This window comes from Rattus rattus, chromosome 10 (assembly GCF_011064425.1).
Source record: "Rattus rattus isolate New Zealand chromosome 10, Rrattus_CSIRO_v1, whole genome shotgun sequence".
NCBI lineage: Eukaryota > Metazoa > Chordata > Mammalia > Rodentia > Muridae > Rattus > Rattus rattus.
In genome coordinates, this window is record NC_046163.1 from 1,518,206 (window position 1) to 1,546,053 (window position 27,848).

Below are 27,848 nucleotides of genomic sequence, written 5' to 3' on the forward strand. Positions count from 1 at the left end.
ACCTCATAGAGCTGGAGCACCCTGCCTATAGACGTGACCTAGCTTCTCTCCTATGTCACAAAATAAGGCAGATGATAGAGCAATCGCCTGACATTTGTGTCAATGGAATGATTATACTGCTGATTTAAACATCAGCTCACTGCCGCCCAGGAGGGTATGTGTGCATGGATGTGTGTGTGCATGGATGTGTGTGTGTGTGTGCATGGATGTGTGTTCATGCATGTGCATGGATGTGTATGTATGTGTGTATGTGTGTGTGTGCATGGATGTGTGCATGGATGTGTGTATGTGTATGTGTGCATGGGTGTGTGTGTGCATGGATGTGTGTGTATGTATGTGTGTGTGTAAGCATGTGCATGGGTGTGTGTGTATGTATACATGCACGCATGTGCATGGATGTGTGTGTGTGTGCATGTGCATGGATGTTTGTGTGTGTGCGTGGATGTGTGTGTATGCATGCATGTGCATGAATGTGTGTATATGTATACGTGCACACATGTGCATGGATATGTGTGTGTGTGTGTGTGTGTGTGTGTGTGTGTGTGTGTGCGCTCCAGTTTCTGAAAAATGACTTTACACCATTTTTCCACCCTGAGGGGGAGACGTGGCTTTTTGTGGGTGCTGGTGCATCCGGTTGTCATTTTATCTTTCTTACAGGTAAGCAAGCTGAACCCTGAGAAAGATAAGTAATTTCCCAAAGTCATGCAGGTTTTATATGGAAGAATAAGGCACAAGCCCGGTTTGACTCTTTCCACACAGATCTCAGCTGCTGCTGTATTCCCTGGTCGGGGAAAGTGGTGAACAAGAGAAAAAAGAGTTAGAATAGCAGGAGTCCAGGAAGTCACAGCAGACAATAGGTTGGAAGAGTCGGAAACTGGGACTGGCCTAGATAACAGGCCCAGCTCTTGCCAAGAAAGGAAGTCAGAGGCTAACTATAGACTCAGATGTGGCCAGAGGAACCCATCAGCCTCAGGACTTTAACACATCTCCCACTGGTTATTTTCCACTCTTCCTACTCTCCCCTGCAGTGTCCTGCTCTCCCCTGCAGAGTCCTGCTCTCCCCTACAGAGTCCTGCTCTCCCCTGCCCTGTCCTGTTCTCCCCTGCCCTGTCCTGCTCTCCCCTGCCCTGTCCTGCTCTCCCCTGCCCTGTCCTGCTCTTCCCTGCCCTGTCCTGCTCTCCCCTACCCTGTCCTGTTCTCCCCTGCAGTGTCCTGCGTTCAAATCTAGAAACTGAGAGGGGAAGCTAGGAAGTGGGTGAGCAGTATGTCCATTTGTGAATTTATTCAGGAGGAGAGAGAAATATGGTATTGGCCAGGGCGATTTTGAGAAATTCCACAGATAAGGGAAGAAGTGGCCATATCCCTGCTGGCTTAGGAAGACCTCCCAGGAGTCGCCTGGGACCTGTGGCTATGCTCATTCTTTGTTCCAAGAGAGACTTGCTGAGCTATGTGCCCAGTGCTTGGCTAAGCTGGGTCATGGGATGAATCTGGCTGAGGATTTGTGTGGCTAGGATAGTCAGGAAAGACTCTCCCAGAAGACAGGCTTAAGGTAAAGTCTGGGGGATTTAGGGTTTAGCCTAGAAGGGAGAAAGTGGTGGAGGTACAGGATACCACAGGATAGGTCCTAGAGGGAGAAGGACTAGCAAGCAAAGAGCTCGTGACCAGAGCAGATGGAGCCCACAGAGGCAAGGGGCAGGGTGGAGAGAGAAGCAGGATCCTTCTGTGCACAAAGAGCAAGCAGCCAGCATGGATGCCCATCTGAGTGTAGCAGGAGGCTTAAGGTGGAGGTAGGTACACATTGGGCCAGTAGCATAGAGATACTTTTAAAAGCCAGCCAAGGGACAATAGTTCCTAAGGAAAGACACCCAGGCCAAGGCTGAGGAGCCCTGCCATTTAGAGACCAGGTAGAAGTGGAGATGTAGCCAAGGTTCAACTCCAAATGCTCCAGGAGCTGGAGGGGAGGGAGGGTGGAGCAGGTAATGTGAAATGAGGAGACCTCTAAGGCAGCAGGTCTCAATGTGTGTGGTGACCGCCAGAAAATACATATTTCTGATGGTCTTAGGAACCGAGACACTGCTCAGTAACAAACTTACAGTTATGAAGTAACAAGGAAAATAAATTTATGGTTGGCAGATCCTAAGGCTATTGGCAAGATGTTTCCCAATGGTCTCGAGATGACAGTTGTATGAGCTCACGTTACAATACAGTGAGGTGAAGATGTTATAGATGTGGGTTCAGGAAAAGGAACTAAATGAAGTGTCTGTGGTCTCTGGTTCTCCAAGCTGGGGACTGGTATAAAGTGTGGGAGACGTCACGGAACTGGGAGAGATGGCAGTCAAGGATAAAGAGGCTGGTAACTGTTTCAGATCCCGGACTCTTTCCTGAAGGTTCCGGGGAGCCCCAGGGAAGGCTTTTTCCCTTGCCTTGCCTTGCTCCTCTCTGCGGGTGGTAAGCCTGGTTGCTACACTGTAGCCCTTCAGCACTGTAGCCCTTCAGCACTGTAGCCCTTCAGCACTCTCCCTCCACCAGCCGTCCTGGCTGACTATCTTCATTTCCATCTCCATCCTGAGGTCCTGGTCCCCACCCCTTCCCGGACAAGCTAAAACCAGGATTACTGTGTCAGGCAAAGAGACACAGCTTGGAGCCTTGCCCTCACCAAGGAAGGATATTTTCTCAAAAACAGTTGCCTCACTTCCCGGTGTTGAGAAACCAGGCTTGTTGACCCTCTTACATTTCACACTACTTGAAAACAGAGGAAGGCCTGCACGGAACTGTTCACAGAGAGAAGCCAGTTAACCCTGTCATGCCTGCCACTGTCCCTTCTGAGCTGCTCTAGCCTGTAGTCAGCTCAGAGCTCCAGCGGGCCCTCATCTGTAGGCTTGCCACACTCTTCCCGTCTATCTCCCCCCTTCTTTTGGCCCTCCAATTGGATCACACACACACACACTCTGGGGATCCTGTCTCAAGCCTGAGGCCGTGTTATTGACAGAAACTTCTGTGATTTGGACCTCATTCGGGGCTCTAGTTCAACACTGAATCTCTGTGTGAAACTCTCCTGGATCACCCTGCCAGCCTCTCTCCTTCCTTTGAACATATTTGGTTTGTTCATTTCTCCTTGTTTATGGCTCATTTAGTCGGAAACTACAATCCTTTGTGGTTGTGTGTTCTAGAAACTCCGGGAGATCAAACCTTGAGCCTGGGTCACATCTCATTAACCTCCATTATAGTCTCAGCTGAGGTCTTTTCTATGCAAGGAATGAGTTCTGACTAGAGCTTATGAGAGAAATGCAGCATATGTATGGCCTGATGATTGCTTCTCTGCGGAAATGCCCTTTTGATAGCTAAGAGCAGGGTCCATCAACACCAGGCTACAGAGAAACCTAGTCATTCATTCAACAAGTTGTTGTTGTTGTTGTTGTTGTTGTTAAGACAGGGTCTCACTATGTAACACAGGCTGACTTGGAACCAACCTGAGGTCCACCAGTCGATGCCTACCAAAGTGCTTCAATCCCAACAAGCACACATTGAACATCTACCATGTGCCAGAAGTGAAGTGAGATGGGATCAATAATTAAGGGTGATAAATTTCTGTTTATGTGGAAACCTTCTTCACAGGAGGGAATCGCTGTCGATCACAGAATCCCAGGTAAAAAATAAACCAAAATGGGGTGTCAGCGCTGGGATGCCTCCTTAGTAAATGACCCAGGATGAACTGCTGGACCAAGAAGGTCTGTGGAGGAATTTTCCAGAAGGGACAGATCAGACAAACCTTTGAGGTTGGGAAGGGTGAGGAGAAGAGATGGGCAACTGAAGGAGTTCCAGAGGAGGGGGGAAGAATGACTGTATTGTGGTACACTCTGTGAGTGTGTGTGTTTGAATGTGAGTGTGTGAGTGTGTATGAGAGTGTGCATGTGAGAGTTTGTGTGTGTATGTGCATGTGTGAGAGTGTGTACTTGAGTGTGAGTGTATTTGAGTGTGTGTGAGAGTGTGAGTGTGTGAGAGTGTGTGAGTGTGTATGAATGTGTGTGAGTGAATGTGTGTGTGAGCGTGTGTGAGAGTTTGTGTGAATATGAGAGTGTGAGTGTGTGAATGTGTGTGTGCAAATGTGTGTGAGTCTATGTGTATGGGAGAGTATGTATGTGAGAGTGTGTGTGTGTGTAAGTGTGTGTGACTGTGTGTGTGAGTGTATGAGAGTATGAGAGTGTGTGAATGTGTGAGTGTGCAAATGTGTGTGAGTCTATGTGTATGGGAAAGTATGTATGTAAGAGTGTGTAAGTGTGTGTAACTGTGTGTGTAAGTGTATGTGTAGGTGTGAGAGAGTGTGTATATGTATGTTTGAGTGTGTGAGCATGTGTGAGTGTATGTGTGAGTGTATGTGTGAGTGTATGTGTATGAGTGTGTGTATGTGTTTGAGAGTATATGTGTATGTATGAGTTTGTGAGTATGTATGTGAGGGAGGGGGCCAACATGAGGTGGTTCAGAGAAGAGCGGAAAGCGGAAAGTCTGCTTTAGGTGAGGACTTGTTTTTTAACCTGCGTGTGTGTGTGCATGTGTGCATGTGCGTGTGTGTGTGTGTGTGTGTGTGTGCATGTGCACGTGTGAGTGTGGGTTCCTGAAGAGACTAGAAGAGGGCATCAGAGCCCTAGGAGCTGGAGTTGCAGTCAGCTATAAGCCACTTACTGTGAGTCCTGGGAATTGAACTCTGATACTCTAGAAGGGCAGCCAAGTCATCTCTCTAACACCCACCGCATGGTTAACTGTGTGCACCTGAGCAAATTTTCTGGGTCGACTTTGTTCATTTGTGTACCTAGTCTTGGGTGTGTGGTGGCCCAGGCCTAGTGTCCCAGTGTTTAGCGGGCAGAGGCTACCTAGGGTAAAAACCCTCTCTCAGAAACCTAAAACCACAAACAAAATCAAAACCAAACAAAAACAAACGCCTAAACCTTTAGAGTTCTTGTGAGGATTAAGTGGTTTAACAATGAGCACTTCTCCATACTGGCTTCTGCTTGGTAACTTTCTGGAAGTCAAACACTGTGGAAGAAGCTGGGGCGAGAGGATCCTCTAGAGCAGTGTCTCTCAACCTTCCTAATGCCCGGACCCTCTAACACAGTCCCTTATGTTGTAGTGACCCCCCCACCATAAAACTATTTTTATCACTGCTGTAATTTTGCCACTGTTATGAATCATAATGTAAATATCTATGATTTGTAGTGTCTTAGGGGACCCCTGTGCCCCACTCCTTTAGGACCACTGCTCTAGGACATGGAGTCCTGAGTGTTCGTTCTCCCTTGCCCTTTCTCCCCTCACCACTGCTCGCTCTCTCTCTCTCTCTCTCTCTCTCTCTCTCTCTCTCTCTCTCTCTCTCCCTACCACAATTTCTCACTTCCCCTTCATGTTCTTCCAAGCTGTGTCATCTCGACTGCCCCAAATCGGGAAGATATTTTAGACACAGCATTACTCCTGTTTATTTCATACTTTGTTTGGTCTTGCTTTAAAAATCAAAATGTTCATGTTTTATACATCTCTCTCAATTAAAAAACCAGTATCAGAACAAAAAAATAAGTGATTATATACAATATTATAGCCTGGGATGATTATCTTTTTCCACTGAAGTCACAGTCCCTTAATAGAAAATGGCTCCCACCACTGGATTAAAGGATTAGGAAGATTTTGTCTCCAGGCATCTGGGGCCCTCTGTGTGCTGTGTCAGACATGTCTCTAGCAGCAGGCTGGGGGTTGGGGGGCACTCAGGATGCTCTCCAAAGTCTGGTAACCTCTGAGTCATCCCAGAGGTGTTCTAGATACAGCCTAGATGTCATATTCCACTGCTGGCTACCTTTGGCTAGCTCTGTGGCTGAAGTGGCTCAGGGTGGACAGGCAGGATGGTACAGCTGAGGTCACCAGTGGAAACAGAGGCCCTGAGTAATTGGGAAAGCAGGCCCTGAGGCAAAGGGCAGCATTAGACACCTGTCCACCTATGGTGGTGAGCCCTATGCTTGCCCGAGGCAGTGCATTCTAATGTGCGGGACACTAGGGGAGGAGCTGTGGAGCAGCTTCCTACATCTAGCTCAGCTCTTGGTTAAAGGAGAGTTCTGGCTGGGAGAGCAGGGTGCAGGGAGCCTGTGTTTGGTCTCAAGTGGAGGATGGGGCCTTTCCTTTTGTTCTTCTTTTTAGAAAGTGGGCATTCAGTGGTGGCAGTGGCTGGCTGTGGTAGCCAGCTCACTGTATAGTGGACTTCGATGAGAAAAGGTCTCGCTCTAGGTCACAGAAGAGCACAGTAAGAAAAGGCACCGAGAACGTCCCTCTGCTCCAGGTGGTGACGCGGCAGAACTTCAAACGGTGACATTCTTTCAGTGCTCTGACTTCAAGGGTCCCTGTCCCAAATCCTTTCTTTTTCTGGGATGACCTTCAGTATGGTGAATGAACCCTGGGCTGTGCACAGAAGGCAGCCCAGGACGTAAGCAAGCCACATGGGACGTACTGACAACCACTTTCAAACATGAGCATGGCGGATGTTTCCACTCCTACAGACACCGAAGTAAGGGCACCACAAAAGCTACTGCCAGTAGGGGGGTCTCACATTGAACCACAGCTCAGAGGGTGAGGATTAAGTGATAACCACGAGAAGGTTCAGCAAAGACAAGATGGCTAACTAACCAGTCTGCCCTCGGTAGGGTGGGCTAGCTCTTACTTCCCCTGGATGTTCTGGTTGGGAGGACAGTGAGGACCAAGTGATGAGGGCAAGAGTGATAGACATTGGGTCCTTGAGTTCTTTGTCTTTAGATGTCTCTCTTCCCCAGGCAGTCCCCTTGGCGCCCCACCATGGAGTCTGGTTGTGAAGGGAGGTGGGGGGGGGGAGGATGGGGTGTGAGACCCAGGAGGATGCCTTTGGCTAAGCCTGGGCTTTGATTCCCTGACCTCCTTGGGTTATTATTGGTCTGGAAAACAGCTGGGAATGGAATGGCAGGAGGAGGGTGTGGAGTGGATTTGGGGCTTCTCTAAGCTCCCAAGATCTCCCATGCCATCTGGTGGGGGTCAAGGAGGGGCGATCATGCCAGGAATGTCTGTCCACTCCCTCCCCATTCACACCCTGAGCAAAATGAGGAGTGGCTCAAAAGAAATGTGGGAGCAGGACTTTGGAGTACAGTTCCTCTCCTTCCGGTACGTCTGGACAATATGCATTGCACAAATAACTGAACGAATTAAGAGAAGTCGTCTGAGTCAGGGTCTGGACTCAGAGGAGTGGGCTTTCCTCCCAACCAGAAGATGAAGAAGCAGAAAGAGTGCCTCTCAGTGGTAAACCCACCCCTCACAACGTGGGAAAAGACTCAGAAAGGGCACAGTGTCAAAGAGGGGAGATCGATGAGGCATTAACTCCATCCGTACCTGAGACACGGAGCTACACAAGCTTTTAGAGATTGTGCTTCCGTTCTGCCTCTCCATTGGTGCAGCTCTTTCCCCAGAGTCCTTTCTGGGTCCCCAAACCAATGACAACAAGCTGTAGAGTCCAAGGATACTCAGGTCTGTCCCACCCAGTATAGGAAAATGACCTAAGTCTGTGATGCCATGAGTGGGACTGGGATCTAAGCAAGGGATGGAGAAGGGAGGAGCAGGGCTGGTTTACTGCACTGGGCCCTCAGTAGGTCCCTGGAAGACTCTGCGTCCCGCTAGTCTGAGGGTGAGGACAGTGCACCAGGTGAGGAACTGCCTAAGAGGGTTCTTAGCTGGCCATGGTCCCGTGGACATTGAATAGTCTGGGTCCACTCCAGTGACCTCTGGGAGAACAGTAGATTTACAGAACTTGACTCATCCCTCCTGGGGAGATCCTTGGGAGGGACATATGGATGGAAGAGAGAGATAGCCAGTGCCCTCCCTGACTGTATCTTGTTCAGGGACACAGAGGCCCTGAGTTCTCAGGAAACTAGTGTTCTGGTGCTGCCTTTTGTCACTTGCAGGTCCCTTAGGCTGGAAAGGGATGATCATCAGACCGATAACGAGCGCCAGTCCTCAGTCTACGAGAGACAAACGCAACGGCTCTGGAGCCATCAAAAACCATTAAACAAGCCATTAAAAAAATTAAATTTAAAAAATTAAAAATAAAATTAAAAGAAGCATTGCTCTGAGACAGCCATACTGGGGGCTGCTGCCAAGTCTTTTTCACACAGTCTTCAGAAGGAGAAGGGGCCACTTCCTAGCTGAGAAAGAGGCTATGAGAGCCTTAAAACTCACACGAGTCCATTATTGCCAGGGGCAGTGGCTGAGGCAGCAGGGGAAATCCCAGAATGCAGTGCAGTCCCACTTTTTGTCAGAAGAGGGCATCAGGACTCACTACAGATGGTTGTGAGTCACCTTGTGGTTGCTGGGAATTGAACTCGGGACCTCTGGCAGAACAGCTGGTGCTCTTAACGACTGAGCCATTTCTCCAGCCCCTTGGAGTTCCACTTTATGTAGAAGTTTACATGTGCAAAAATGGAAAAGAAAACACTCATACAATCTTGCAGTATACCTAAACGCCTGTAAACAGATCATGACCAAGTTAGAATAATCCTAGGACTATAAGAAGAATTTAACAATTTATCTTACCACTAGAGTTGAATAAAACAAACAAAAAAATGTTTAAATAAATATTTGACCAAAATCGTTCAGACACATGAAAACACTTAGCAAAGTAGAAACAGAAGGAAGCTTCCCTTCTCTGATAAACCCCATATTAATCTAAGCACAGTGGTGCACAATTATGATCTAAGCACTGGGGAAATAGGTGTCAAGCAGAGAGTCACCAGTTCAAGGTCATCCTCAGCTAGAGTTTGAGGCCAGCCTGAGCTACTTGAGACTGTCTCAAAAGTAAAAATGGATTCAATGAATCCCACACCAAATCTCGTGTTTAATGCCGAGACAGTGAAAACGTTCTCATTTAGATCAAGAACAAGACAGCAGGGCCTACTTTGATGTTAATATCCAGCTCCTCCTGGAGAGCTTGCTATGATCAGAAAGCAAGAAAATGGGCAAAGGCTTTGGAGTGCACGAAGGAAAACTCATTTGTCAGGAGGATGTGTTTGGCCACATGGAACACTAGGCAGGAACTGCTGCATAATGAGCAGAGTTAATGAGAGCAAACCGGGTGTGGTGGTGCGTGCTGGGAGGCTGAGGTGAAGAGGGCCAGGGTGTGGAATCCAGGGCAGTCAGAGACCCTGCCCTGAGACCAAACAAAACAAAACAGAAAATTACTGAGAGTTAGAAAAGTCCTGACACAATGTCAATACACAAAAGTCATGAAAAAGTTAGCTACACGCTCCTACTGTAGCCAAAGAGAAAGGTGAAACTTACAGTAATAATCGAAAATTGAACCTGGGAGTAATGTGTGAGATACTTAAGACGAATATTATAAAGTGACATTAAAGTATGTTGTGAAAAGGTAGCACAACAAAGAAACATAAACGAAGAAACACATTGTTGCCAAGGAAATGCAATGTGATATAGATGATGATTTACCAGAACAAGTCCACACCTCAGTGCAAGTCTAACCAAAGCCTGACAAGACTGTTTAATTACTCCGATATCTATGCAGAAAAACAAGGCTTAGGAGAGCATAGGTGGTCCTAAAACTAAGGCTTCATGGATGAACCTCCTGTCTTCGGCATTAAAATCTACTGTCAAGTTTCACTGTTGATTGAGTTCTTGGGGCAGAGAACGATCTAGATTAAGAGAATGAAAAGATTCCTTTTACCTGGAGAAACGCTGAGATGTTCAGAAAGGGGACAGATAATAAAATAAAATAAGATTCTACCTCACAGCAAATGCTGATCTTAATTTCAGAAGGAGTAAACCTTAAAAAGAAAACAAACAAACACACAAAACTGTTAGAATATAGAAAAGTATCTGACTTTAAAAGGAGGTTTTCTTTCCTTTTATTTTTTCTACTTTGGTCTTTTGAGCCAGGGTCTTGTTATGATTCCCTGGCTGGTGTAAATTTCTGTGTGGATCTGTAGGTCTCCTGTTTCTGCCTCCTGAATGCTGAGATCATAGGTGGAAGCCACCATACCTGTCTTAGAGAAAGATTTCTTAAGAAATTCAAAGGACAAATGACAGGGGCTGGAGAGATGACTCAGTGGTTAAGAGCTCTTCCAGAGGTCCTGAGTTCAATTCTCAGGAACCACATGGTGGCTCATAAGCATCTATAATGAAATCTGGTGCCCTCTTCTGGCCTGCAGGTGTATGTGCAGCTAGAGCACTTACATACATTAAACAAATCTTAGGAAAAAAAAAAAAAAAGGACAAATGATGCTTAAGTGACAAGCTTGGGGGCTGGAGAGATGGCTCAGCCGGTTAAGAGCACCCGACTGCTCTTCCAGAGGTCATGAGTTCAATTCCCAGCAACCACATGGTGGCTCACAACCATCTGTAAAGAGATCTGATGCCCTCTTCTGGTGTATCTGAGGACAGCTACAGTGTACTTATATATAATAAATAAATAAATCTTAAATAAGAGACAAGCTTGGGAGGGCAGTGTAGGACAGTGGGGATACTTCTGTACGGGGACTCTCTGGGGTGCAGAAGTGGTTTCTTTACCTGACAATAAAAAGAAGCAACCAGGGAAGGGCTGGCCACCCATAATGACAAGATGAGCTGAGGACAAGATGAGCAAGTCTTCCTGGATTTTAGGAAGCTCCAATGTGACCCCCACTGAGGGATCTTTCCGACTGCATCGCACAGTGGTCACACCCACACTCGTTTTCAGTCTCCAGCCACGAAGCCTTCCTACTGTAGCCCTCCCTATCTCCTGAAAGGATCCCCATTTGTTCCTTGTCTGCTGAACACTTCACACTGCCCTCTCTGTACCCCCACCCAGCACTGCACACGACCCCACTCTGCTATGTCTACCCAGCACATGGATTGAAATATTACAGATGCTTGCTTTGTGCTGAGATCCAACTGCAATGGAAGGCTACCGAGCCCACAGTGGCAGGGTCAGTGTGAGTACAAATGGCTTTAGGTGTGCTGAGTGCTTGGGGCTCAGAAAGATCCTTCCCGAAAACAAGCACCTGGGTAAGCAGGGTGATGGTGGCTGCCTAGAAGTTGCACACTGGGATCTGGATGCCTAAGGTTAACGCTGACAACTGGATACCAGGGGTGTGAGATAACAGGAGGTGGGGGCTACCGAGGGGTCTCCACACAGTTGATGATCGGGACTTTATTCTCTGGGTTGGGAAAGCAGTTAGGAGTTTCTAAGCAGGGGAGTGATTAGATTAGATCCTTCATTTATAAAGATTAAGCCGATTGGTTGTGAAGGAGAGAATAGAGAAGGGACGGTAAGCGAGCAGAGAGACCAAGGAAAAGCCTTGTCTGAATGCGAGGTGACACGTAGTCTGGGCTGAGACAGGGACTGTGGGCGTGGGGAGGAACAGAGGTGTGTGAAGGCCAGGGAGAAGCCACAGAGCATACTCTCCTATGGATAGAACTAGCACAGACGAAAGGTTTGGTATCTGGGGGGACTTTGGCTATCTGAATTCTCAGGAGAGCACTTTTACTGACAGTGGACTACTTGTTTCATGACTTAACCAGCAGATGGAAGCTGAAGAAAGAGGGACGAATACGGACTCCCAGAAAGACAGTGGATACCTGCTTCAGTCACCCAGCAAGCAGGAGTGCCCCATCCATCTCACAGAGAGGGAAACCCAGGCTGAAGCCATTAGTAAGTAGTGGGCCTATAGTTAACCCTGCTGTCAGGCACGCTCTGTAGGAAGCTGCCCATGGACCCTGCTCTAAACAGAGAGGCCAGTGGACAGGCAGGGGACAGGAGTGGGTAAGTGTTAGCTGTATCCATAAGAAGGTATGCTCCGTGGCTTCTCCCTAGTCTTCAGGCCTTTGCTCCTCCCCAGACCCACAGTCCCTGCCTCAGTGTCCTTGCCACAGCCCATGCCACATGTCACCTCTCACTCCCACACTCTTTTTTTTCTTTTTCTTTTTCTTCTTTTTCTTTTTTCTTTTTTTCGGAGCTGGGGACCGAACCCAGGGCCTTGCGCTCGCTAGGCAAGCGCTCTACCACTGAGCTAAATCCCTAACCCCACTCCCACACTCTTGCAGTTACACTCGCCTCTCTCCAGCCTAACTCATTCCCAACCCCAAACCAGGCTTCCAGCAAGTGTATACCAAAATAGACCTTTAGGGAATGAAGAGTTTCTTTAAATGCAACAATTACGGTGCCACTGGCCAGAAACTGCAGGGATATGTATTACTTGCTTACTCCTCTTTCTTTGTTTGTTTTGAAACAACGTATCACTACATAGCCCAGACTAGCCTGGAGCTCAAGATTCTCCTGCCTCAGCCTCAGTGCTGGGGTTGTAGATCACTCTTTCATAGATGACCCTGGAGGCACATGCTTGTCTTGGCCCATTTTAAGCCTTCATTCTTGGACTCAGAACTGGCTAGAATCAGTCTTCAACTGAATGCCTGTAAAATGCAGGCGATAATCGTTCTGTCATCCCCCTACTGGGAGCGGAGGTTGAGCTGAGGCACGTGAAAGGCCCCACAGGGTTCATTTCAAAGTGAGCACTTAGTTCAGGGTCTCCTTTAGGAGCATCCAAGTCCAGGCAGGAGTGACTCAGTTCTCCACGGATTGGTGGCTTCACTGGTGGCTGCAGACGGAGCAAGCAGTAGAGTGGGAAAAGCTCTTCTCTGCTGCCACCACGTGTCCATTTGGGAAATGACAGTCTAGCAGAGGTTAAGCATCTTCCCCAAGTGGCAAGTGGATGTGTGGAGCCTGGCCAGTGCCTTGTATGCTGTCACCCATGTACTGGAGAATGTTTGCTGGCTGGTAGATTCAGTGAGGAGATTTTCATGGGGCCAGACGCATCGGAAATGTAATCCTGGCTCTGACCTTTGCCTACTGTGTACCACCCTTTCCTCTGGGTCCCTCCCACCCCCCACTGAATCAACAGTGACCTGAGAGAGCTTCTTTAAGCTCGGGGGTGAAAAATAAGTTTATTTTTCAGGTAAAGCGGGAGCCTAGGAGAGACAAAAAGGAAGCCAAAAAGCTGAGCAGAGGCCGAGTCAGGGAAAGAACAGAGAGGCCTCCTGCAGCCCCCAGGGAGAGCAGAAGCAAGCTACTGGCAGGGGGTGGGGGGCGTCCCAAGCCTGGCCTCAGACGAGTCTGATGGGGCTCCAGGGACTCAACCCCAGGTACAGCATTTGCAAGAGTCGATAAACACCAGGCCTGGGGGGCAGCTGTGCTGGAACAGTCGCCCCCCTCCACAGCTGTAGAAACTGGACTTTTCTGTAGGGTTGGGGTAGAGCCCATCAGCTTTGCCTTGGCAGAAGTTATCTAGCCCTGGGCTGGGGCCCTGCTCGGGCTCAGAAGGCTGGTGTGGCCCAGGTACTTCCTGTTCTGGGCTTCTTGGAGGCCCGGATGAAAGGCCTAAAAAGACAAGGATGATCCAACCAATGTTGGTCTAACAGATTCCAAACCACAGGCCAAGCATTCAGCAGCAGCCACCGAAGGCAACAGTCCAGTACCCCTCATCCCGCATCCAGACGGCAGTCCCACCTACATCGGGGCACTGCCCGGAAGACAATCTACGTGCACAGTAGAAGGCGGCCGATGACCACGTACCAGTGTGATACCTAGCCGTATACCAATGAGGGGCACCTGGGTCGCATGCCACGGGGCGAGGGTAGGCTTTCTTTTTGATGAAAGTCAACAGCCGTTCGGCTGAGGCCTTTGGAGAGTATCCCTGTTACCACACCCTGTCAGGTATTGCCAGTGAGAAACAGGAAAGGGAGGGCGAAGCCTGTAGTTTCAACAGTTCCCTTAGCTCCTTGTGCACATGAACTTTGAGAAATCACAATACTGGGGGGAGGGCAGTGTTTCCTCAGAAAGGCTTATGAGGCGGGAGGGTGCGCACCCCTCTCTGAGTTCAGCCGGTTACTCACTCAGCTCCTGGTGTAGTGTCCGGATGAGAGGGTACTGGCCCTCGTTGCAGAAGGAACCTTTGAAGTCATCCCCATCCAGGATCCAGACCATGGCCCCTCCTAGTCCCTTCTGTTTCACATAGGCAGCCTGGGGGTGTGAGCAGATGTGGGGGATTAAAAGATCGTCTCCTGGTTGCTAGAGGCTCAGCTGCCACAGGCAAGCAGGCCTCAGTTTTCCCAAAGTTCCGAAGCAAGCTTGGCCTTCATGTCTTCATGTCCTTGTCACCCCGAGGGCCCCTGTGGGAATATGCTGAGCTATGCGTTGCCTCAGAGAGCTCCATGATATTTGTGGAGAGGGCCAGGAGCTGACCTCACTCTTCTTCATGGGCCCTACCCTGTACTCATGGTCCATCCCTTCTCCATCCTGACTGCCCACAGTCTCCTCCCTGGATACCTGCCTACCTTCTGGGCTTCCAGACTTGCCCCAAGTACACTTCCTCTCTGAACAGCATCTACTCTTTTCTAGATTCCCACAGAACGTATCATCTGCATTTCTGAGAGACCCTGCCTGCTGCTGTCTGCCCCAAGAGGTCTGTTCACAAACATGTGTAGCTCTGTTCCCTTCAGGAACTGAGGATCTCCTCAGGAAGAGGGGCCAGGAAACACTTTAATGAGCCCATATTAGGATGAAAGGGTCCTATAAGCAAATCAATGACACACATGTTCCAATTGTGGCCAACGGACTGGATAAAATCCCATGTCCTACCATGCGTATTTCTGCTTTCCGTGTGCCTGTAGAGTTAGTATTTTGGTAAAATACAAATCTTGTCAAGAGGATCTCTCTCTCTCTCTCTCTCTCTCCCCCCCTCTCTCTCTCTCCTCTCTCTCTCTCTCTCTCTCTCTCTCTCTCTCTCTCTCTCTCTCTCTCTCCCCCCTCCCTCTCTCCTCTCTCCTCTCTCTCTCCCTCCCTCCCTCTCTTTCTCTCTCTCTTTCCCTTCCTTCCCTCTCCCCTTCCCCTCCTCTCCTCTCCCCCTCCCCCTCTTCCCTCCCCTTCCCTACCTTCCACTTCCTTTTCCCTTCCCTTCCCTTCCCCTTCCCCTTCCCTCTCCCCCTTTTCCTCCCCTTCTCCCTCCCTTCCCTTCGTGTGTGTGTGTGTGTGTGTGTGTGTGTGTGTGTGTGTGTGTGTGTGTGTGGTCTCTCTCTCTCTCTCTCTCTCTCTCTGTACTGGGGATTAAACCTTGGGCCTTGCATATGCCAGGCAAGTCGTCTGCCACTGAGCTACATCCCCAGCTGCCATTGTGTCTTTATGATAGGTGATAAGTGCTCAGGATGCTGTCACACAAAGAGGGTGCAATGCTGAGGTATTTACAAGAACACTCATCCTTGAAGAGAACTTAAGTGCTGATGTTATTGATAGGCCTCAGATCTGCTGGGGCCACCACCTCCCCACTGGGCTGGGCCTCACCTTGGCTCTGAAGCTTTCCCTGTCATCAAATCCCACCCATTGGTTGCCCTGGGAGACATAGGGCACCTTCTGGTCCTCGATTCTCTGTTTTCCCTTCCAGGAGCAGACCTGTAGGATCAGAGCTATGTTAGGAAAGAATAACAACAGCAGGCAGTGACAAATCAGCCTGCCTCCAGCTTGGGCTTAGAAACCGTCTTATAGAGCTTCCAGGGACTAAGCCACTACCCAAAGACTATACACGGACTGACCCTGGGCTCCAACCGCACAGGTAGCAATGAATATTCTAGTAAGATCACCAGTGGAAGGGGAAGCCTTGGTCCTGCCAAGACTGAACCCCCAGTGAACGTGATTGTTGGGGGGGGGTGGTAATGGGGGGGAGGATGGGGAGGGGAAGCCCACATAGAAGGGGAGGGGAATGGGGCTAGGGGGATGTTGGCCAGGAAATCGGGAAAGGGAATAACAATCGAAATGTAAATAAGAAATACTCAAGTTAATAAAGATTAAAAAAAGAAAAAAGAAAAAAGAAACCGTCTTAGAGTAAACACGAACTAGGCTCATTCCTGTTTGTGATTAAATCTGTTTTTTAAGGACTGTGCTGTGCCTCACCTGTAACCCTTAACTTCAAATGGTGCTGTACTACCTGTTCTGGAAAACGACAACCATTCTGTTGTTTCAAAATGTTGATATGACTTCGTTGTTGTGACCACTTTGTTATGACCACCTTGTTATGGCCATCTTGTTGTGACTTCCTTGTGACCACCTTGCTGTGACCCCCTTGCTGTGACCACCTTGCTGTGACCACCTTGCTGTGACCACCTTGCTGTGCCCCCCTTGCAGCCACGGCTTTGTCTCAGAAAGTCATCACGACCACCTTGCTATGCTTATGTTCTGCTTCTGTGATCCCACCTGTTTGCCTGCCACCCCCTGTGGAAACTCCCTACACCTAAACTATAAAACCCTTATCTTCCCATGTCCAGTGCTGACTTCTTGAACCCTTCCTTAGAGGGAGGCAGCCTGTACACACTCACACACACACACACACACTCACACACACACATACACACATATACACATACACACATACACACACATATACACATACACATATACACACATACACTCACACATAGACACACACAGATGCACACACAGACACATACATACACACAAATACACACATAGACACACACATACATATACACACATACACACACAGACACATACACATATACACACACATACACTCACACACACATATACACACAGAGAGACACATACACACACACAGAGACACATACACACAGACGTATACACACACAGACACACACACATACACACACACAGACACATACACACATACACACACAGACACACACATACACTCACACACACAGACATACACACACAAACATATATACACACAGATACACACACATAGACACACACAGACATACACACAGACACACACACAGATATGCACACACAGAGACACACACACAGAGACACACACATACACACATACACACATGTACACACACACGCATATACACAGATACACACAGACACACACACACATACACACAGACACACACATGCTTTAATTAATTTGGCTATGACGGTTTGGGTCTGTGGTCTTTCTGGAATCTCTGGGATTAACAGTACCTGTCTCCTCATGCCAAGAGGAGACAGATTAGAAAATTCCCATCTAAGGAAGCCTAGAGAACATAGTAGGTTCTGTGGAAACATCTAGAACTGTGGATTTACACTTTAGGCGTCTTAGCTTAAGGATATACACAAGGAGTCCAGGATGGGATAGAGTTCCCTTGGCCGGAATTCTCCACGTTCACCACCTTTTCTCAGAAACTACAGAAGCCCTCTTAACTCGCAGGAGTCCTTGGACTTCTACCATATTCAGGATAGCTAAAAGTCGTCTTACCTCAAAGTAAACCAGTATCCCCTTTTCCTTAGTATAGGGGCCTGGGGCCCCAGGTCCTGTGGCTGGGGCCCCAACTCCACTGTCTGATGAGGAGGCCAGGGTGAAGGAGCGTCCGTAGGCGGGCATGCCAAGCATCAGTTTGCTGGCAGGGGTCCCCTTCTTCAGCCAGAGCGTCACAGCAGCATCCTGTTAGAGAAGGGGGCCTGATTATCTGTCTTTACCTGGGTTCTGGTTGCCTGAGAATGGGGTTCTAGAGGGAGCAAAGGGGGCAGGATCTCCTCTGCTGGGTCCCAGGCTCTTCTTAAGCTGGTTCTTAAGCACCCCATTTATACCCTTCTTCTTTCAGCTCCTACGCCCTGTGAGAGAAGCTGCAAGGCCCAATAACCAGACTTGGGGCTTTGGAACCAGTCAACCATGCACCCAACAAATAGTCACCGACCGTCCCCTGTGTACCAGGCTCTTCCCTAGGGGCTTGGAATACATCACTGAAGAAAGCAGACAGAAATTCCTGCCCCACTTGGCAATGCATCTAGAATGAAACTAATACAGTTAGCCTTTTGAATTCAAGGGTGTACCGTGTTCGTGAGCCTAGCAGATGTGACACAGGAAGCTGGGAGCGTGTTCTCTGTTAACTAGTATGGCGATAGGTTTCACCTGGGAACAAGAGCAGGGACTTGGGTCTGCATCCCCAGTGTCTAAGCACAGTCATGTGTGAGAGCCCTCCAGACTTCTCAGGGAGGAAGAGTTGGGCGGATCCCGGCTGCAGTTTAAGACCAGTTTGCCCTTCCAGGGCCTGGGTAGTTCCTCCCCTTTCGGTGTTATCAACCTTGGGCAAGGGGTGGATGTGAAACACGAGGGAGCCATATGGGCTACAGAGTCACGTTCCAAGGAGGCTCCCCATCGGTCCCTTGTGTGTCTGACGTCATTAAAATGACTTGTTCTGTTGTCAGCTAAGATCCTGCAGAGAAGTGACACTTTCCCCTCAGAACAGGCACGGGGCAGAATAAAGCAAGCAGACAAAGGCAACAGGAAAACCCTGGAACTTGGTGGCTTACTTAGTTTCCCTGGTTTTGTTTTCCATTAGGGAATTGAGGTTCAGACGGGGCCACCACACAGGTTCTGCTGGACAGGGGACCCCCGCCTCACCCCACCCACCGACCACTTACCACATTTTTTTCAGCATCCTTCCCAGTCTCTCCTTGCCTTTTGTAGAGGGGGCTGTTGTGCCCTGTGGTCTTGTCCCAGGAGCTGTGGAAGTCGTAGGCCATAAGGTTGATGAAATCCAAGCTCCTGCAGGAGAGGTGGGAAGGGGTGGGGAGATAAGGACATTCTCCATCCCTCACCCTCAGACCAGTCCCGTTCCCACTGGGGGGTTGGGCACTGTCTTTGCTGTCCTCCCCCTCCCCCACTTCAGCACCCTCAGGTGTTTTCTGTTCTGTGCAAGAAAGCTGGTTCTATTTTGCTGTTTTGGAAGCAATCTAGCTCAGTGCTTCCCAAGCTTTAACATTACATAAGTCCCTTGAGAACCTCACTAAATGTAGGCTCTTACTCAGCAGGCTGCAATTATAAGCTTCCTCCCCCCAAACACACACACACACACACACACACACACACACACACACACACACACACACACACACACACACACACAGCATCTCTCTATGTAGCTGACCTGGAAATCAGTGATGAGCAGGCTGGTTTCAAACTCATAGAGACTTGCTTGCCCCTACCTCCTGAGTGCTGGGAATCAAGGCCTGCACCACTATTCCGTCTCTCAAGTGTCATAGGGGCCTCAGCTCCACATACCACACTGAGAGCTAACATGTGAGTGACCTCCCATATTCTTGGAGATGCTCTCCTTCCCTCTTCCTGCCCCCAAGAGTGTTCTTTCTCTAACATTGTGAGTACCCAAGGAAGGGAAGAACAAAGACCACCCCAACCATCTACACACACCCACAAAAAGGATCTGAAATAACGCAGTAGCCAATGCAGAAAGCAGGGACTTCTCAGACACGGGGTAACATCTGAAAGCCATGCCTTGCAGGCGGAGGTCTGCTTCATCTCTGTAAAGCCTGGGCTGCTCCAGCCTTGGAGAATGTGGGGGTTAAGTAGACTGCCTGAGACTCACTGAGCAATCTTGTCCACCTCATAACCAGCATCCACATGGCCTCGACCAGTTGGTACAGCTGCAGTCAGAAGGAGGCGACTTTTCCCTGAGGCCCGGGCTTCCTCCTGGAAGGCTTTGGCCAAATCCTGTGGGAAGAATGCAGAATGAAGGCAGAGGCAGGGGTTAGCAGGACCCTCTATCCTATTACCCACTCCCCCATAGGTGTTCACACTCTGTAGTCTGAAGCTGCTGGTCCTGGGACCAGAGCAGCCCTCAACCACAGTAGGACCACCACCCTGAGTCACCTGGCAGACTGACTGACCCTAGACCCTCCCAGCCATACCTGTATCAGCGCTGTGAATCTCTCTTTGTCTACTGCTGGGCTCCCTCGGCTTCCTGGGTATTCCCAGTCAAGGTCAAGGCCGTCAAAACCATGAGTGCGCAGGAACGAGAGAGCTGAGTTGACAAAGGTCTGCCGGGTGCTGGCTGTGGCCACCATGTCTGTGAACCTGTGGGATGATGGAAGGGGTGTGGCCTGACTGGGGCTAGACTAAAGACCACTGTCTTGCTCAAGGGCAAATAGAAAAGTTCTCAGGACCCAAATCATGAGCTTAGATCAGAAAGGGTTCTAGGATGGCTGTCTGGGGGCTGCTGGGGATATTTGCTGACAGGTTAGGGGCCTGGTTAAGAAAAGGAACAATAGAAGTGCTTTCTAACCCTAACATCAATGTCACCAGGACTGCTCTAATCCCCTGGCAGTCCCTGGACAGTCTCACTGTCGATCAGAATTATCACCACCCCCTCCTCCTCACATGGATTGTCCCAATGTAATTAGAGGGGCACGCAATGAGACTGGCAAGGAGCTGGGAACCTGGGGACCCCCCCTTTTGAGCTCCCTGGCAGGTTAAGTGGAGTGCTATGTGCTAACCTTCATGCTGTATAGAGCTCTTCTCGAATCTCCATGTTAGATGGGGGAACCTCTACCCCATCTCCCTCCCCCAGTGGACCCCCCAAAGAATCCTTAGAGTTTCTAAGAATCTCAAGTTTTTACAGATTGATTCTATTTTGATTTACTTTTATTAACTTCTAACTTAAATTAATGGTGTCAACTCTTAGGTCCATGTCTCTGGGGATGCCAGGCTAAAAACCCTAACAATGTTAATTAAAAAATATATATAAGTGTTATTTTGGGAAGTTGTCATAACATTAATCAGATTCTCAAAATGTCTTATGGTCCAAAAATATTTTCTTAAATGTTTAAAGCTTTGGGAACCATATAGTGTAAATTTTTCTAGATATTTCTAGCTTCATTATCTCCATAAATAAAAACAATTATAGAGATGGACAATTAATTTGGCAGCCAACTAACTCTCACTGACAAGATATCCCATTCAGAACTCAGAAAGCACACTGCAAGCTGTCTGGGATCCCTGGTCCCTCTCTGCCCACTTCCTGGAGGAGGAGACTGAGGCTGGAGAGGTCGGAACTCTCTCTGCTGTTTTAGGTTCTAGGCTTCTGGTGAGACTATCTCTATGGCAACCGGGAGCCATGCTTGCTGCCATCTCATCCTGTTGCCGGTCTAGAACCAGAGGGAAAAGCCCCATGGTCTGGAACCTCACCCCTTGTCAAGCTTTGGCCTGACCTATTTCCCTGAGGACCGCTCTGTCTGCCAGTGTGCCACATTCCCACCTACAGGTTCTGCTGCCCACGTGCCCGCATCCACTCACTTCTGGGTACCAAAGCTCCAGCCCCCGACGGCTAACAGGGTCTTGAGCTTGGGGTTCCTGAAAAGACAAGAGAGGCCCAAGTCTCAATCTCACCAGCTCCGAGGACTGACAAGAACAATAGGTGGAAGGGAGGGGAGGGGCAGTAGAAATCGGCCTGAGCCTGCATCAGCCCCTGGATACACAGCCAGTACTGAGTGCACAGGCAGCGGGAGATCCGGAGAGGAAAGCCTCTGTGGGTGACGTCGAGGACCCTATGTCGAACTGGGGCAGCCTCACACAGGTGCACGCACACAAGGAACCGACGATTTAGTAACCAGGATCCTCAAAGGGGCTTCGTAAAATAGCTGGAGATGGATAACATTTAGAACATGCCCAAGAGGAAGAAGAAAATTCCACGGAGTAGGAAACAGTTTTGCAATCCGGATCTTATTTGGATTTAAACCAGAAGGGCCCTTCTCAATTCTCCCACTGACTCACATCTCTTCTAGATAAGCACAGACTACCAGAGAGAGAGAGAGATGAGATGACCTGCCCAGTGCCATGCAGCAGGTCATTGACATGGGGGTGGGGGGAATATGGTAATGCAGGAATGGAGATTTTCTGGTCGGGGCTGAGGTAGGGGTGGGGTACCCTACCCCTCTCCCACTCCGGCTTACCTCTTCTTTAGGCTGTTCAGCTCTTGGTAGAAAAGCTCGTCATTGGGCTCTACAGTGCTGATCTGGTGGTTGTTCATTCCAGCAAAGGCATAGATGACATGGGTACACAGGTTGGGATCCACATCCCTAGGTAGGAATCGAGCTGCCCCGGACCGGTACTGGGCCCAGTTGGTGAAGTAGCAGAACAGTTTTGCAGCAGAGCCTGACCAGTAAGGGAGGAGGGGGAAAAAGTCCATCAGATGAGCCCCTGGGAATTGGTGGCCTCTGCCCCAGGTACACAGTACCCCTGAGTGTTTTATGTGCCTAGGTTGAGGGCTGACAGCTAGAAGGAAATTGGGCTTGCTTTTTGTTAGGCAAACACCTCCTGGTAAGGAGAGCATTTGCATAGGTGAGTCATGGGGGCCACAGGCTGCCCACGAGTGCCAGAGCCCTCATTACCAAGTTCATTTCATCGAGTGCAACCCAAGGTTCCTGATCTTGGGACCCTTCTCTGTCAGCATGACCCCTGAGAGAGCAGAGCAGATGTGAGACTCCTGGTCTCCTGATCCCTTAACACCCTAAGCCCACAGTCCACATCCACAAGCTACAGGCCCTGGCCTGAAACCTGCTGGGGCAGCCCCATCACAAGACAAGGCCCAAAGGGAGTTAGTTAACACGACAAGTTCTTTTGCCAAAGGAAGAGAGGTGGAACCGTCAAAACACAGCTGGGAATACTTCACAATGTCAATTAAAATGCAAATACGTGAAGCAGGGAGAGAGGCATTCCGGTTACAGGCCTGGGCTCATGTTTCTTTAATCTTCCATTAAAGTCGTTTGCATGTAATTGTTATTCCTTGTAGAGGGCCTGCATTTATCAGTGCCACAGCTAAGGTTCTAGTAAAGAGCCGGTTTTATTCGGGGAAAGGTAGCTTGTGTCTGGTGTGCTTATAACTCATGAAAGGCTGCGAGGGAGAGGCCCAGGGAGGCCAACGGTGATGGATGGTCCCTCGGAGGGAATCCCTGAGGCAGGACCAGGGCATCAGGGAGCAGGAATTATTGTCTTCATTCCTGCATCACTCAGAACCAACTCTAGGTGCATCTCTCGTTCAGTGCTTGTCCATCTGGACTCTCTGGGGTCTCTCTTTGCCCACACAATGTGTCTCATAGGATAACTATGTGTAACTCCGCAATGCACTAGGCAACATGTTATGCCAGGGCTTGATGAATGGTGAGAAGGTGTCTAGGCTCTGGGACTTCCTTTTGTTCCAACAGGATTTCCTTATTACCTCCCAACTGTCCCTCTCTGTGTCCAGTGCCAATGAGAAGGTGGAGGAGGGGACGGGGTGTAGGGCGACTGTAAGTGGAGACTCTGTTCATGAAGCCCTGACCCCGAGCACAAGGTCAGCTCTCAGAGAGAAGAGCCTCCAGGTAGTCAATAGCTCTGACAGAAGTAATCCAGGCACAGAGCTTCTAAGAAGGGATACGTGTTCAAGGATCAGTGAACTCCTCATGGTAAAAGGAAGAAAGAGGAGATCAGGCCCAGGGCCACACAGGAGGGAATCAGGAGGCTCTCATAGCTCCACACTTCAATATTGCACATCAAATGCTGCAAATACATTTTATACAGCAGAGGCGACACAGTAGGCAGGTGAGGGCAGGTCCTGGAGCGCACGCACCTACCGCTCAGGTAACCCTGCTTCCTCCTCTTGAACTGGGGACCTTTGCCCACACAATGTGTCTCATAGGATAACTCTGTGGCGTTAGCCTTATGAGTGCTGACACAGGGCGAGGTCTCTTCAAGGTGCTCACAGACACTAATCCCAGGTCCACACAAAGTCCTCTTCCTGTGCTACATTGCTGGAGCCCGGAAGTGGCTGGGACTTTGGTCAGCATTTGGAGAAGTTCCAGCCTCACTACCTCCCCATCCATGGTACCCCACACTCCTGCTTGACTCCTCATGTGAGACCCAGAGCGCAGATGGGTACCCAGTGCTAAGCCTAGCATGTCGAGCATCTTCAGAGTAAGAGCCCAAGGGGCCAGCATCTCTGGAGCACTGATGCCCGGCAGGTAGGTGGGATGGGAAAGGGACCTGCCAATGCCTGGGAGATCTCTTAGATCTTTTTTATTTGACATGGGGGTGCCCTCTGACTCTCTCCAGCTCTGCACCAGAAGCAAATGCAAGCACGAATATCCTCACTGGGCTACAGGGCTGGACCGCAGGTCTGCTCTTGGGTTCCCTTACCTCTGAGCTCAGAGTTTGTGGGAGAAAAAGTTCAAGGAGAGAACTATAGGAACTGTGATCCACCCTAGAAAGTGTGCAGATGCTGTGAGACACAGATGTGGGAGCAAGGGACCTTGAGGAAGACTTGAGAGAAGAGGACATAGCTGGTGCTGTGAGCTGGAGGGAGCTCTACTAGGGGGAAGGAGGCGAAACTCTTCTGGGAAAAAGGGATTGTAGGGTTTTAGAGAAACAAAGCGAATCCTCAAGGGGGCTGAGTTTTGAAGGCTAGTTCTCCTAGTTTGTCAAGAGTTCTGTGTGTGTGTGTGTGTGTGTGTGTGTGTGTGTGTGCGTGTATAGTGGCTAAAATGGAGGGATAACAAAAACAGTGTGCACATGTGTGTGTGTAGTGACTGAAATGGAGGAATAAAATATAAACTATGTATGTTCATGTGTGCACATGTGTGTATGCACATGCATGTGTATGTACACATGTATGTGTAGATGCTGGAATGAAGGAATATAAAATAAACTATGTGTGTGTGTGTGTGTGTGTGTGTGGTGACTGGAATGGAGGAGTATAACAGAAACAGTGTGTGTGCATGTATATGTATGTGTGCATGTGTGTGTATGCATGTGTATGTGCACATATATGTGTAGTGGCTGGAATGGAGGAATATAACAGAAACAGTGTATGTGCATGTGTATGTGTGTATGTGTATGTGCATACATGTGTGTAGTGGTTACAATGGAGGAGTATAACAGAAACAGTGTATGTGCATGTGTATGTGTGTGTGTGTGTATGTGCATACATGTGTGTAGTGGCTACAATGGAGGGGTATAACAGAAACTGTGTGTGCATATGTGTGTGTGTGTGCATGTGTATGTGCACATGTGTGTGTGGTGGCTGCAATGGAGGGGTATAACAGAAACACATATGGGCTGAGAGAAAGAGAGAGAGAGAGAGAGAGAGAGAGAGAGAGAGAGAGAGAGAGCACTGGCCTCCAGCAGGTGCCACTTACCCCACTGGATCATCAGCAGAGTCATCACACCTGAAGTAATCCAAGAAAAGAAGACAGATGTCACAAGGTCATTCTCAGGGCCACAGGCCAGGCCTCACGTGCTGGTAGAGGCAAGGCAGCGGCAGGTGGCCAAGTAAAGATGATGTCACACAAGTCACACTTTCTCCTTCCAGAGAAGACCCAGAGGAAACTGCTCAGCCAGGGCCCGCTTCTGTCCAGACTTTATCCTGGAAACTGGGAGTTTCCCAGTTCTGGGGCTGCTCTAGAGTCTCAGTGGAGGGCAGCGTGGATCTAGGAAGGTGATGGGAAACCAGCAGACCCGGTATGCAGAGAAAAAGCGCCTCTGTGGAAGAGATGGAGAACCCACCCCAGGGCTGTGAAGAGCCCCCCTAGAAGGGCTGAGCAGGAGACCCCATCTTCTGACCCCCTGGTCCCAAAGGTTCACATTCCTACCACTTGTCACCAGAGGCTAACGCTGTTCCCAGCAGCCTTGGAGACCCAGGGCTGGCAGACTCCTTCAAAAAAGTTGTTTACCCCGTTCTGGTGACCTAATCAAAAAAAATCTGCATGGAATCGTCAAGAAAAGGCTAGGGAGATGACATGGTGGTTATGGGCACTTTCTGCTCTTGCAGAGAAGCTGGGTTCAGCCCCAGCACCCGTATCAGGTCTCTCTGAAACACCTGTAACTCCATTCAAAGTGACCTGATGTCCTCTTCTGGCTACTCTGGGCACCTGGATGCATGTGGTATACATAAACTCACCCAGGCGCGTACATGCACACGCGTGCGCGCGCACACACACACACATACACACACACACACAAACACACGCACGCGCACACACACACGCACTATATATATATAGCATATATATATATAGTACACACACACACACATATATATACATATTAGACATATATAAAATACTATTTTCGTAAGAACACCTAGAGTTCTTCGCTCCCAGGCTGCCTTCCTGGAGGACTAGCAGTATAAAGTTAGGGAAGGTGATGGTTGGCTGGTGCTTCTCGGACTAAATACTCAGGAGGAAACAAACAAACAACACAGCAACAACAGCAAACGCCCAGCGAAGGGGCCCACTGACTGCATTTCCAGAACAGGGTCTATGCCTTCCGGAACACACACCCTTGAGCTGAAAACAATAGTCAAGCCAGGAGTCAGGGCCAGGTAGAACGAAGCAAAGGTCTCCTTTCGCTTCCTTGTCTGAGGGAGCCACAGGCTCCTGCACTCGCGGCTCCTGAGGCCCAGCCCACTTTCCCTGTCCAAGGTACGCACCTGCCAAGGCCAGGGACTGCACCATGACGCTGCCTCCAGCAGAATGCCCAGCTCTGTGAGGGCGGCTCCCACAGGTCCTATCTGCTCTCCTCAGGCGCTGTGCTGCTGCCCACTGACCAAGTGTTGAAATGGATGCCTGAGGAGGAGAGAGCCTGGTCCCAAAGGTTCACATTCCTACCACTTGTCGCAGAAGGCTAGCAGCTGTTCCAACAGCCTTGGAGACCCAGGGGCTGGCAGACTCCCTTCAAAAAGTTGTTTACCCCTTCTGGTGACCTAATCAAAAAAAATCTGCATGAAATCACAAGAAAAGGCTAGGGAGATGACATGGTGGTTTGTAGGCACTTTCTTGCTTGCAGAGAAGCTGGAGTTCAGCCTCAGCACCCGTATCAGGTCTCTGAAACACCTGTAACTCCATTCAAAGTGACCTGATGTCTTCTTCTCTAAGGCACCTGGATGCATGTGGTACATAAACTCACCCATGGTACATATGCACACGCTGCGCCACACACACACACACACACACACACACACAAACACAATGCATCGCGACACACACACACACTATATATATAGCATATATATACATAGTACACACACACATATACATATTAGACATATATAAAATAATATTTTCAAAGAACACCTAGAGTTCTTCCACGTCCCAGGCTGCCTTCTGAGGACTAGCAGTATAAAGATTAGGGCAGAGACGGTTTGGCTGCCTTGACTAAATACTCAGGGAGGAAAACAAACAAACAACACAGCAACAACAGCAAACGCCCAGCGAAGGGGCCCACTGACTGCATTTCCAGAACAGGGTCTATGCCTTCCGGAACACACACCCTTGAGCTGAAAACAATAGTCAAGCCAGGAGTCAGGCCAGGCAGAAATCAGCAAAGGTCTCCTTTCGGCTTCCTGTCTGAGGGAGCCACAGTCTTGCACTCGCGCCCTGGAGGCCCAGCCCACTTTCTGTCCAAGGTACGCACCAAGGCCAGGATTGCACCATGACGCTGCCTCCAGCAGATAGCAGCTCTGTGAGGAGCGGCTCCACAGGTCCTGCTCTGCTCTCCTCAGGCTGGCCTGCTGCCGCACAGCCAGAAATGTTGAAATGGATACCTGAGGGAGGAGAGAGAGAGAGAGAGAGAGAGAGAGAGAGAGAGAGAGAGAGAGAGAGAGAGAGAGAGAGAGAGAGAGAGAGAGAGAGAGAGAGAGAGAGAGAGAGAGAGCTTAAATCCAGTGTTCTGGGAACAAAACCGACACCGTGGTCTTAGCAATTCTTGCTTTCTGCACGATTTAAGGGTGAAACGGGCTTTTGCTATTGCCAAACCAGGAGGCAGAGAGAATAAAGTGGGAAGGGCCCACGGTCTTCCTGCCACAGACCAGCCTGACTCTACTCTTTGTGTGGGTTGGTGGGACCATGTACGGCCCCAAGCCCACTTGGGCCCCAGGAGAAGACAAGCGACTCAGGGGCAGGGCAAAGTTGGATCATCAACTCTCCCTTTACAGCTATCTTTTGAACTTAGCTCCTCCCTCAAAGACCA

General features: G+C 49.4%; 1 protein-coding gene across 3 annotated transcripts in view; it reads right to left on the reverse strand.

The window, feature by feature from the left end:
- Nucleotides 1-12,962: 12,962 nt before the first annotated feature.
- Chit1 (chitinase 1) overlaps nt 12,963-27,848 on the reverse strand; it is a 47,870-nt gene continuing 32,984 nt past the window's right edge. For all 3 annotated transcript variants that reach the window (XM_032915046.1, XM_032915043.1, XM_032915045.1), the window contains 12 exons: nt 27,322-27,423; nt 26,311-26,343; nt 25,019-25,048; nt 21,800-22,001; nt 21,144-21,200; nt 19,760-19,925; nt 19,438-19,562; nt 18,476-18,599; nt 17,310-17,495; nt 15,374-15,481; nt 13,930-14,056; nt 12,963-13,414 (listed from right to left, as the gene is read on the reverse strand). In XM_032915046.1, the coding sequence (XP_032770937.1) occupies nt 13,170-13,414; nt 13,930-14,056; nt 15,374-15,481; nt 17,310-17,495; nt 18,476-18,599; nt 19,438-19,562; nt 19,760-19,925; nt 21,144-21,200; nt 21,800-22,001; nt 25,019-25,048; nt 26,311-26,335 (1,395 nt within the window). In that variant the 5' untranslated portion in view covers nt 26,336-26,343; nt 27,322-27,423 and the 3' untranslated portion in view covers nt 12,963-13,169. The remainder of the gene's footprint in view (nt 13,415-13,929; nt 14,057-15,373; nt 15,482-17,309; nt 17,496-18,475; nt 18,600-19,437; nt 19,563-19,759; nt 19,926-21,143; nt 21,201-21,799; nt 22,002-25,018; nt 25,049-26,310; nt 26,344-27,321; nt 27,424-27,848) is intronic.